Source organism: Bufo gargarizans, chromosome 10 (genome assembly GCF_014858855.1).
Source record: "Bufo gargarizans isolate SCDJY-AF-19 chromosome 10, ASM1485885v1, whole genome shotgun sequence".
In the NCBI taxonomy this organism is placed as follows: domain Eukaryota; kingdom Metazoa; phylum Chordata; class Amphibia; order Anura; family Bufonidae; genus Bufo; species Bufo gargarizans.
This window is the reverse complement of record NC_058089.1, coordinates 48943087-48955092: the sequence shown is the minus strand read 5'-3', so window position 1 is coordinate 48955092 and position 12006 is coordinate 48943087. Positions and strand designations below refer to the sequence as shown.

Sequence of the window (12006 nt, the reverse complement as noted above, 5' to 3'; positions counted from 1 at the left end):
CTAGGGGTAGCAACCTTGGGATTGTCTGTTGGAAAGTCATTACCCCTGGCTGAGGTTAAGGGTGAAGAACACTATCTCTTAGACTCTGGTCCCTGGTTTATCCCTAGCCAAAAAACATTTCTGAGCCAACTATAAATCCACAAGGCAAGAATACATAGTGCTCAGGGGTTACATACAAGTCCGTAGGTAGTGGATTCATCTGACTATCATTGCCTTGAATAAGACTAGGGCGACACTGGTTGCGGTCAGGATCACAGAGTAGTGGCGATCCCATAAAAATTCATGGGATCACAACGCGAGTCACAAAAAATCCAGGCGTTGGATCTCTTGACCAGTGTCGATGAGTAGCCCTAGCCTAACTCAGGACGGTATATTGTAAAGAATGCCTCCATTAGTTATAAAAGTTGCCTTCTGAGAAAGGGTGTATTATATCGAGGCAGACCATGCAGCTGCTATGGCGCCCTTCAAGTGAAGAAGCCTGGTCCTGGTTGGTCATATCACCTATTGCGATTAGGTGGTGAGAACCAAGACAGGACATCCTATCCGAAGAAACCACACTATTAACAAAACAATGGGGTCAGAAATAATTCCAAGAATCATGGAAATGGCATGGAGGGGGGGGGGGGGGGGGGGGGTTGGGGACAAATGAAAGGCCCTTTTGTCCTGAGTGGAAAAACTCACACCACAATGGGGCCCAACATGATCTCTGCAATGGGTCCTCCTTTCTTCTTGGTACGTCATTGACCTTCACTAACCAGAACCACTAGCCCATACGTTATGATGAAGAATCATGCACCTGACACGCGTCTTTACCCCCTTCTGGAAATCCTGCACAAACCACCGTCTCAAATGCCAAACGCCGATCCACAGTCTCCATGATGCTCAAGCACCTTCTGTACTCAATGAGAGGTAAAACAACTTTTTGCAGGCTGCTAGGTAACCTTCCATCTGAAATACCAAATTTAGGGTAAAGACCGGTTACAGTACAGAGATCTTAAAAGGCGTCTGTCAGCAGTTTTGTACCTATGACACTGGCTGACCCGCACTTGGCAGCTGAAGACATCTGTGTTGGTCCCATGTTCATATGTGCCTGCAGTGCTGAGAAACATGATGTTTTAATATATGCAAATGAGCCTCTAGGAGCAACGGGGGCGTTGCCCTTACACCTAGAGGCTCTGCTCTCTCTGCAACTGCTGCGCCTGCTACACTTGAATTGACAGAACCAGGCAGTTAAAAAGAGATAATGCCTGGCCCTGTCAATCACAGTGCAGAGGGCGCAGCAGTTGCAGAGAGAGCAGAGCCTCTAGGTGTAACGGCAATGTCCTCATTGCTACTAGAGCAATTCTACAGCATTTTTCTCAGCAATGCGGGCACATATATACTATTTGGGACTATGGGACTAACACAAATGTCTTTAGCTGCCAAGCGCACATGTAACAGGTCAGCCAGTGTCATAGGTACAAAACTGCTGACAGATGCCCTTTAAGTTATTCCTGCATAGTAGGGCTGAGGTCTCTTACTTTCCTGCAGACGTCCCCAACCAAGTGCCATACACAGAGTTCCTGTTGGAAATACATCATCGGGGCTCGGTAGGCATGCCGGTTGGATATCTTTATCTTAAAAGTAAAAATACAATAGATACACTCAGTGTAATGATTTAGTACAAACCATCTAACCAAATTCAGAGGCATAACTTGAAGCTTCTCCAAAATGTGTAAGGGCCTGTCATCTACCATCTGCCATTTTTAATGTTGGCGTCTTCTTATATGGCCGGGGCGGTCTTTGTCCCTCGTCAGCTACTTCCGCATCCCCCATAGCTACACCATCCCTCCACAGGCCTAAGGTCATTATTTACCAAATGTGATGCTTTCCACCAGCTCCAGTATTGCGAGGTCATAGTTGAAGGGCCTGATCGGGTTGAAGTTGGGGTGCTTAAAAACAGCTTTTATGGCGAAACGCTGTTCACTCCTTTCATATACAGTGAAATCGTGATCTCCAATCGAAACGCTCACTTGATATTCAAAGTTTCTGCGAAGGCCAAAGCAAAAACTCAACGGAGATTCCGGTATTAAGTTTTGACAGTTTTTGAAATTTTTGGTAAGCTTAGAAGAGAACCAACAGAATAATCTGGTAAAGGGACCTTAAAGGGAACCTGTCACCGGTGTTTTGGGTATAGATCTGAAGACATGGGTTGCTAGATGGCCGCCAGCACATCCGCAATACCCAGTCCCCATAGCTCTGTGTGCTTTTATTGTGTAAAAAAAAAGATTTGATACATATGCAAATTAACCTGAGAAGAGTCCTGTCCCTGACTCATCTCACGTACAGGACTCATCTCGGGGAAAGGACTCATCTCTGGTTAATTTGCATATGTATCAAATAGTTTTTTTTTACACAATAAAAGCACACAGAGCTATGGGGACTGGGTATTGCGGATGTGCTAGCGGCCATCAAGCAACCTATGTCCTCATCTCTATACACAAAATCCCGGTGACAGGTTCCCTTTAAGGGGACATTTAAAGTATGAAAACAGTTTCTAAATTTCTGTGCACCAGTACAATCATTTGAAATTACAGGACAAATGTCTGAGGCTGCACTACTGAGAGCTGACATTTCTTATTCTGATTTCTGCCAGAAATGAGTAAAGCAATATCTACCACAGTTGGAATATTGAATTCGATGATTCGGATCCCTTTAAAGATTTGGGGCTCACCAGCGTTAAAACATAACTTTTAATAGTACTTTAAAAAAGTTGTGTACAATAATAAGGTACAAGTGAGGGGTAAGAATGTACTATAGGAGCAGTAATTCTGAAAGATGGTACGTCTTGAGACGCCAGACAGGATACTCCGCTGTCATCAATCAGTCCAGAGACCTCTGCTCCTATGACTGCCAGTGTTCTGTGGGTGCGCCAGGTGTAGGCTGAATACACACATTAAAATTAATGGGGACGCGTGCAGTCCGTGGAACACTGACGTGTGAATGAGGCTTACGTCTCGCCCTCTGGATAGGTCATCAATATCAGACTGGCGGGTGTCCAGCACTAGCCAATCGGCTGTTAGAAGAGGCCGGCACTCTGTGGCCTCTTTCTAGGCCATGTGATGTCACCGTACATCGGTCATGTGGTCTAGTTTCAGCTCGGCCTGATTGAAGCGAATGGGGCTGAGCTGCAATACCAAGCACAGCCACTATACAATGTACGGCGCTGTGCTTGGAAAGCTGCTGTCATGCCCCACTCTGACGGTGTGCGGAGGTCGGCCAGGATAGCAGCACGAGTTTAGTGTTTGTTTTGGAGCCGTGCTGGATCCGCCTCTCATCAGGTGCGCTGGGTGGGGTAATTAGTTTAAATAGCACTCCATCCCAGTGCTCTGAGCGGATTATACAAATCATTGTGGTCTTGGAAGCTAGGAAGGAAGGTTGTCTGTCTGTTCCAGCTCAGAAAGATAAGTGTGATTCAAGTTTGGTTGTTTTGTGTCATCTCTCCCATCCAGGTTCTGTGCAAGCAGGCTGCTCCTATTTCCCCTCTTCACCATCTCAGGGAATTTAGGGTTTTGTCAGCCAAGGCACGAGGACACATCAGACCTACCTTTAAGGTCTGCATGTGGGCTGAGCAGTGCAGGGAAAGAGGTCAGGGATTAGCTAGGAGGTGACCCTTCCCCTGTCTCTTGCCCAGGGCCTGGTTGGTGGGTTATCTGTGAGTCTGAGTGCGCGCCCGCCGTGATAGCTGCCGGGAGCCCGCTGCGCTCACCTGAACTCCGGTCAGCGTGGCGGCTCCCTGAAGCAGCTGATCAACAGGGGTGTCGGGACTCATATTTATGGATAAGCCATAAATATGTAAATCTCAGAGAAGCCGCCCTTTCCCATATGTTATCTGTAGTGTTACATAGGACTGCAGGTACCATCTACTGCATTATCTATACCCAGAGAGTTATCACTGTGTTATGTGGGGTGAGACATAGGACTGCAGGTGACAGCTAGTACATTATCTATAAACAGAGTTATCACTTTGTTAACTGTGGTGTTACATAGGACTGCAGGTACCATCTACTACATTATCTATACCCAGAGAGTTATCACTGTGTTATGTGGGGTGTTACATAGGACTGCAGGTGACATATACTATATTATATATACCCAGAGTTATCACTGTGTTATATGGGGTGTTGCATGGGACTGTAGGTACCATTTACTACATTAGCTATACACAAAGAGCTATCACTGTATTATGTGGGGTGTTACATAGGACTGTAGGTACCATCTACTACATTATCTATACCCAAGGAGTTAGCACTGTGTTATGTGGGGTATTACATAGGACTGCAGGTGACATATACTATATTATTTGTACTCAGGGGGGGTAATTTACTATTTTGAAATACGCCTAACCGCTATCTGTGACTTCGCCCCGCTCACGCCAGGTCTAAAACTGTGGGCGTGGCATGGGAGGGAAAGGGGACGGGCCGGGGTCCATCTTATTTACCATTTTCTATGTCTGTTTTAGGCGTAGGAAAAGGTCTAAATGTAAGACAGATCGGAAGCTGGATACGCGGTAGTTATGGAGAGGCCGGCGCCTCTTCATAACGTTGGAGGAACCACTGCCAGCACAGGGCCTTTATTAAGACCGGCGTCTAAAAAGCCGATCTTTATAAATGTGTCCAAGAGTCTTTTAGTAAAGATAATGTAGTAGATGTCACCTGCAGTCCTATGTAACACTCCATATAACACAGTGATCACTCTCTGTGTACAGATGATGTGAGTCAGATGGTATCTGTAGCCTGCTGCTCAAAGCTGGCGCGCCTTCCTCCTTCTCGCCGCGCTGCTCCTCTGACCTCCTCCTCTTCCGGCGAGGAGACAGTAGAACGGCAAGATGGAACAGGTGGGGACTGCAGTGTAGAGCGGGCCTGAGCGGGTTATAGACTAGCCGGGGATAGGAGATGCATGGCCGTGCAGCCATTTACTGGGTTCGCTATTTTTCACTGGGCGCATTTGGGACAGCGTTGGGCCCCACAGAGATGCAAGGCCTGTAGCTACTGACCCAAACGCCCTTCTTATAATCCATCATTGCCTGCACCTAGAGAATGGGGCCCCCAAAAGGAAGAGAGCACACAGCGCATGTGCTGCCCCCTCTCCATTCACTGCTATAGGACTGCTGCTGTCTAGCCAGCTATCTGCTATTTGCGGAACTCTTATAGCGGTGAACAGAGGGTAGCCGCACATTCACTGCTGTTCTCTGTTCACTTCTGGGGTCCTGTTCTGGAGATATGAGCGTGACCCACACCTGAAATTGATTGTATAACCTAATGATATACCACCCATTTCCCAGAAGGGAATACCCCTTTAAAAATGTGTTCAATATGATTGTCTGAAGGAGGCCAAACTCTGCAGAAAAATCTCCTTCCTCCTTAAGGTCCAATATAAGGGAAATGGTTTCTTACTTTTCTAAGACGCAATGCGCAGCGGTAAGCACGTATTTATCGCTAATAATGGTTCCTCCACAGAAGTGCTTCCCATCTCTTTTTAACGACACCTAAAGAAGAAAATATTATAAGATTTATCTTCGTTTTATATACTCTGCTCGCAAAATGTTAGGGATATTTGGCTTTCGGGTGAAATTTATGGAAAACATAAAAAGTTCAGGCTCCAGTGATATTAGATCATGAAAGTCGGGCATTTAAGTAGAAGCAGCAATGGAGATTTCTTCATCCCAAACAATTTACTGAAACAAAAGCCAACCCCAGTGCTGGGTATACACCCACAAAATGTCAGGGTCTCAATAACTTGTCATGTGGCCTTGAGCATCAATCACAGCTTGACAACAACATTTCATGCTGTTCACAAGTCGACTTATTGTCTGCTGAGGCATGGCATCTCACCCTTCTTGAAGGGCAGCCCTCAGGTCATTGAGGTTCTGGGGTACAGAGTTAAAAGCCTCCACGCGGCGACTCAGCTGATCCCATAGGTTTTCATTGGGATTCAGGTCTGGGGAAAGTGCAGTCCACTCCATTTGAGGTCCCCCAGTCTCCAGCAGCCGTTCCCGAATGATGTGACCTCGATGAGCTGGTGCATTGTCCTCCATGAAGATGAAATTAGGCCTGTATTGTTCATGCAGAGACCTAATGGCTGGATTAATGATGTTCTTCAAGTAGTATGGGCTTATCACTGTACCATTCACAAAGTGTAGGGCAGTTCTGTATTGACTAGACACACCTGCCCACCTGTAACACCCCCCCCCCCCCCCAAAGGCCCATCTGGCAGCCATCATTTCTGCTCGGCATGAATCGACTTTCATCAGTGAACAGCACTGAGGCCCACTGGTGTCTTGTCCAGCGTAGATGGTCCCTAGCCCATGCAAAACAATGATGCCTGTGCCTGGTGGTGTGGTCAGGTACCCTTGCAGGTCATCTAGCACGCAGACCACGCTGATGTAAACAGTTTTGAATGGTCTGACCTGACACTTGGGTGCCTCTTAAACCTCCCTTAAATGTGCCTGGAGTTCCACAGGGCATTGTTCACAATGAAGCAGTCATCCGTGTGGGATGTGGCCAAAGGACGTCCAACTCTACGCCTTTCTGTGATTCTATCTCTGTAGCGACCTGCTGATGACACTCTAAGCTCAGTGGCCACTTCCGTCTGAGAACATCCTGCTTGAAGCCTGACAATGGCGAGGTACTGTTGATCAATTGTTAGGCGTCGTCTTGGTCTCATGATGTCAAAATGTGAACAGCATGATGAGGAGGACTGTTTAAATACCAATTGTAATTGAACCAGGAAACTTATTGGGAAATTCATGGATCAAACACCTGTTGTTAATTTTGCTGTTAAGCTCCTTGTTAGAGAGAACAGCAAGTTGTGCAAAAAGTACTGAAACACTGAACAGTTGGACAGGTGCATTCAAAAGTTTAGATAGGGTCACATTAAGTTAACCTGTAAAGGTTAGAGTGCATTATAGGTTCATCTTGAAATTTCACCCACAAGCCAAATATCCCTAACTTTTTGTGAGTAGTGCATATTACATGCATCCAGCAACAGCAACATTAGTGCTGGATTACTTAACTTTATATGGCCCTTAAAGGGGTTGTCCACAAAAGACATTTATCACACATCCACAGGAGAGGTCATCAATGTCTGATTACCATGACCTCCACCAATTACTAGAACAGGGGTCCCGAACCTTTATTATTATAACTATAGTGAAGAGGAGTATGCATCTGCTTCTGTCGGCCCTACATATCAGGGGTCAGTAATCGCCAGAATTTTTGAAACTACAGCTCCTAGTGTGTTCCCTTACTTTCCTCAGGGGTTAGGAGAACAGCTTAGCAAGTGTGCATGCTGGGTGTAGTAGTTGTTGGGGTGCTGGAGGTTGCTGATCTCTTCTGCAGATATCAAATAGAGCGTCAGGGCTCACCCAAACCACTGTTGGAACTTACCATCCATGGGCTTTCCCCTTTCACTGCAGATGTCCCTCCAACAATACGAGAGAGCAGACCGTAGCTGACAGATGCATTGGCGGCAGGACGTTCTCCACACCTAGAAACTAAGGCGTGAGTTCACATATAATTTGCTGTACATTTAGGCTACACCAGCAGGACACATCTTATAGCAGATTACTGCATTGGTGTTGTCTGTGACCACCACAACTACAGTCATGGCCGTAAATGTTGGCACCCCTGAAATTTTGAAAGAAAATGAAGTATTTCTCACAGAAAAGTATTGCAGTAACACCTTTTTTGCTATGCACATGTTTATTCCCTTTGTGTGTATTGGAACAAAACCAAAAAAGGGAGGGAAAAAAAGCAAAATGGACATAATGTCACACCAAACTCCAAAAATGGGCTGGACAAAATTATTGGAACCCTTTCAAAATTGTGGATATAGAAGATTGTTTCAAGCATGTGATGCTCCTTTAAACTCACCTGGGCAAGTAACAGGTGTGGGCAATATAAAAATCACACATGAAAGCAGATAAAAATGTGAAAAGTTCACTTAGTCTTTGCATTGTGTGCCTGGACAACAGAAAGAGGAGAAGAGAACTGTCTGAGGACTTGAGAACCAAAATTGTGGAAAAATATCGACAATCTCAAGGTTCCAAGTCCATCTCCAGAGATCTAGATTTGCCTTGGTCTACAGTGCGCAACATTATTAAGACGTTTGCAACCCATGGCACTGTAGCTAATCTCCCTGGGCGTGGACGGAAGAGAAAAATTGATGAAAGGTGTCAACGCAGGATAGTCTGGATGGTGGATAAGCAGCCCCAAACAAGCTGTCCTGCAGGCTCAGGGAGCATCAGTGTTAGCATGAACTATCCGTCAACATTTAAATGAAATGAAACGCTATGGCAGGAGACCCAGGAGGACCCCATTGCTGACACAGAGACATAAAAAAGCAATACTACATTTTGCAAAAATGAACTTGAGTAAGCCAAAATCCTTCCGGGAAAACATCTTGTGGACAGATGAGACCAAGATAGAGTTTTTTGGTAAAACACATTATTCTACTGTTTACTGAAAACGGATTGAGGCCTACAAAGAAAAGAACACAGTATCTACAGTGAAATATGGTGGAGGTTCATTGATGTTTTGGGGTTGTTTTGCTGCCTCTGGCACTGGGTGCCTTGAATGTGTGCAAGGCATCATGAAATCTGAGGATTACCAACGGATTTTTGGTTGCACTATAGAGCCCAATTCTCAGAAAGCTGGGTTTGCGTCTGAGATCTTAGGTCTTCCAGCAGGACAATGACCCCAAACATACGTCAAAAAGCACCCAGAAATGGATGGCAACAAAGCGCTGGAGAGTTCTGAAGTGGCCAGCAATGAGTCCAGATCTAAATCCCATTGAACACCTGTGGAGAGATCTTAAAATTGCTGTTGGGAAAAGGCGCCCTTCCAATAGGAGAGACCTGGAGCAGTTTGCTAAGGAAGAGTGGTCCGAAATTCTGGGTGAGAGGTGTCAGAAGCTTATTGATGGTTGTAGGAAGCGACTGATTTCAGTTATTTTTTTCAAAGGGTGTGCAACCAAATATTAAGTTAAGGGTGCCAATAATTTTGTCCAGCCCATTTTTGGAGTTTGGTGTGACATTATGTACAACTTGCTTTTCGTCCTCCCTTTTTTGGTTTTGTTCCAATACACACAAAGGGAATAAACATGTGTGCAGCAAAATATGTGTTACTGCAATACTTTTCTGTGAGAAATACTTCATTTTCTTGAAAAATTTCAGGGGTGCCAACATTTACGGCCATGACTGTAGGTCTGGTGAACAGATCCAATGGTCACTGACATATGTAGACAGGTGGATATCAGTTGGAAGTGACATCACACAATTACTGCAACAAGCATGGCATGTTGTGTAGGACACAAAAGACTTGCTGATTGCCAATTGTCAGTCATTAGTACTAAAAATAACAATGAAGTAAAAAAAAAAGGGAAAACCTAACAGTAAGCCAGTTCCATTGGACTTCATTACCATCTGTCTAACGATCAATCAAAGAAAACATGCATTAAAGAAGATGTGAGTTAAGGACTGGGATACTGGGGTGGTTCACCTAGACCAGTTGTACAAAGGCCACCCCTTTTACACTGGCACACAGAATGAGTATGGTTCCATAATTCCAAACCACAAGCTTTCACGTGCGTATGAGGCTTCTATGTATAGTTCAGGAGCAAATAGATGTTCCTGGGAACCAATACAAAATCAATAACAGCATCCCTGAGCTATTACACATCACATCACTTTTTATACTGGTCTCCACGCATACCTTTTGGACCACTTCATGCTCTAGGTGCAACCATAGCCTACGCAACCACTATGTTTAGAACTTTGGCTTTGTACCTATAATTTAATTCAACGTCTCCCATGAGCAGAAAATCTTCTGTTTTTGGAAACTCCTCCAAAAGGGAGAGCAAGCCACCTGTAGACATCTGTTTGGGGGTCTTATCCCTCATCAGTACAGATCAGCATACTGGTTAGCTGGATGAGATGACTTAGATGCCTCTTAGGGGTGTACTGGTTCTAACTGAAGAGACCTGGTTAGTGTATGGAGACTTATTTTCATGCAATGGAATAAAAGTGAGTTTCAGCCAAACTGGAGACTCATCCAAAAGGAAGAGCAACCCATCTTTAGACGGCTGTATCGGGGTTCTTGCCCCTTGTCAGTACAGAACAATGTACTGGGGAGCTAATGAGCTAAATCTAAGACAATCCCATCCAGCCGACTACACGCCGCTCCGGACTACTCCATACAAGTTGCAAGAAGCCCGAAACAGTGGTCTACAGATGGAGAACAAGAGCTAATTTACATATTTTTTTCCCATGGAGCATTGCATGAAAATAAGTCTCTATATACCTTCTGAGTCTCCTCAATGAGAGCGAGTAACCTACCTAAAACAGCATTTTTGGGATTTACGAACAGGAACATTTTAATAAGGTAGTTAGCCTTAGGTCCTCTGGGAAAAGGGGGCACCAAATGGTGACCATAATAATAATAATGTTCCTACCAAGCCCAAAATCACCTATACAGATATACGTCAATGGTCTTCTAGTAACCTGCATAAGAGCTCATCATAAAAGCCATGTCTGGAAACTGAACACATAAATCTATAGTATGAGGAGTCGTACTGACCTCTGCCAGAGGCTGTCAGTTACCCCTCTTCCTACACCGATCATCACTGTCAGCATCATAATGGGAAAAATAGATGTCTCAGCCATGTTGTCCCATCGAAATACCCAGGGAGAGGCTGGCAGATGTTTTATAGAAGGCTCTGGTCCACTGTGGGAGGGCTGGCATTAAATAACCAACAGCCTGGTTGATTATTGACTTTTCACTAGCACATCCTGCATGTCGGGTGTAGCCAACCATTGTGTCTTTTGCTGGGGGCAGAACTTTGCTTTCTTCCATCAATTACTTGTAATTTAGAAACGTGTCCAAGCGTAAAGTGGAACGGAAAATAAAATCAAAGAACAATTCCACATAATAATGCGAGAGGATAAGCAAGGCAGAAAACAAAGCACAGACTGATAAGAGATCCAGTCCAAGTGGAAGTTAATTGTCCACTTTCAAGTGATGGATGTCCCAAGATTTTGGTAAGAAAAGTTACTTCTCCCATTTAAAGAGGTTAAACAATTTTTCTCTTTAAACTATACAGCTGCTACATGCAATATGCAAAACCATGAGAACAGCTCGAGATACTGAACTCTAATGTGATGGCAACACAGTGGGTAAATGCAAGCGAGTCAGCGGTCAGCATAAGTCTCCACGCACACGACTATATTTTTCGTCTGTGTGCTAGCCTTATTTTTTTAGGCTAGTTAAATGATTTATTGATTTCTATGGGGCCCATGCACACACCTGTGTTTTTTGCAGATCCGTGTAACCATTTAGAAAATTCTAGAACATGTCCTATTCTGGTCCATATTGTGGACGAGAATTATTATTTTATACACTTACATAGCGATACTATATACGGCATCGCTTTATAGACATTAGCATCATGATGTCCATAATGGGGCTCACAATAAAAGTTCCCTATCAGTTTGTCTTTGGAGTAGGGGAGGAAACTAGAGTACCCAGTGGAAATCCACACAAACACGGAGAGAACATATAAACTCCATGGCCAAATCTATTGATGGGGGTGAGTAAAATTCAAAATGCACATGGAAGGTATCCTAATTTTACCCATCGGTGGTTTGTGGACCAAAATATGGATATAGTCATGTGCATGAAGCCTAAGGGGTCATGCTTAAGGTGTTCTTATGCTTTGTAGCACGTTCCTGTGAAGAGTTAAAGGGGTTATCCGAACCCTATAATGCCTGGGCCCCACTTATAGGTTATACTTACTTTGATCCCCGGCATCCATGAGGCTTCTAATCCCCACACGGCAGCCGCTGCATCTCCCAGTCACGCAGACAAAAACATCCGTCAGGCATCGCGGGTGACGCTAGGGAGGCTCTTCCCCATGGCGGGTATCATCAGCGACGCAGGTGCCAAGGAGCGGGGTAAGTATAACCTATAT

General features: G+C 44.9%; 1 protein-coding gene across 1 annotated transcript in view; it reads right to left on the bottom strand.

The window, feature by feature from the left end:
* LOC122920569 (ovochymase-2-like) overlaps positions 1-10702 on the bottom strand; it is a 46267-nt gene extending 35565 nt beyond the window's left edge. The window contains 7 exon segments of the mRNA XM_044270168.1: positions 797-948; positions 1521-1616; positions 1856-2028; positions 5436-5527; positions 7428-7534; positions 10617-10626; positions 10628-10702. Of these exon segments, the coding sequence (XP_044126103.1) occupies positions 797-948; positions 1521-1616; positions 1856-2028; positions 5436-5527; positions 7428-7534; positions 10617-10626; positions 10628-10702 (705 nt within the window).
* Between the last annotated feature and the right edge of the window lie 1304 nt (positions 10703-12006).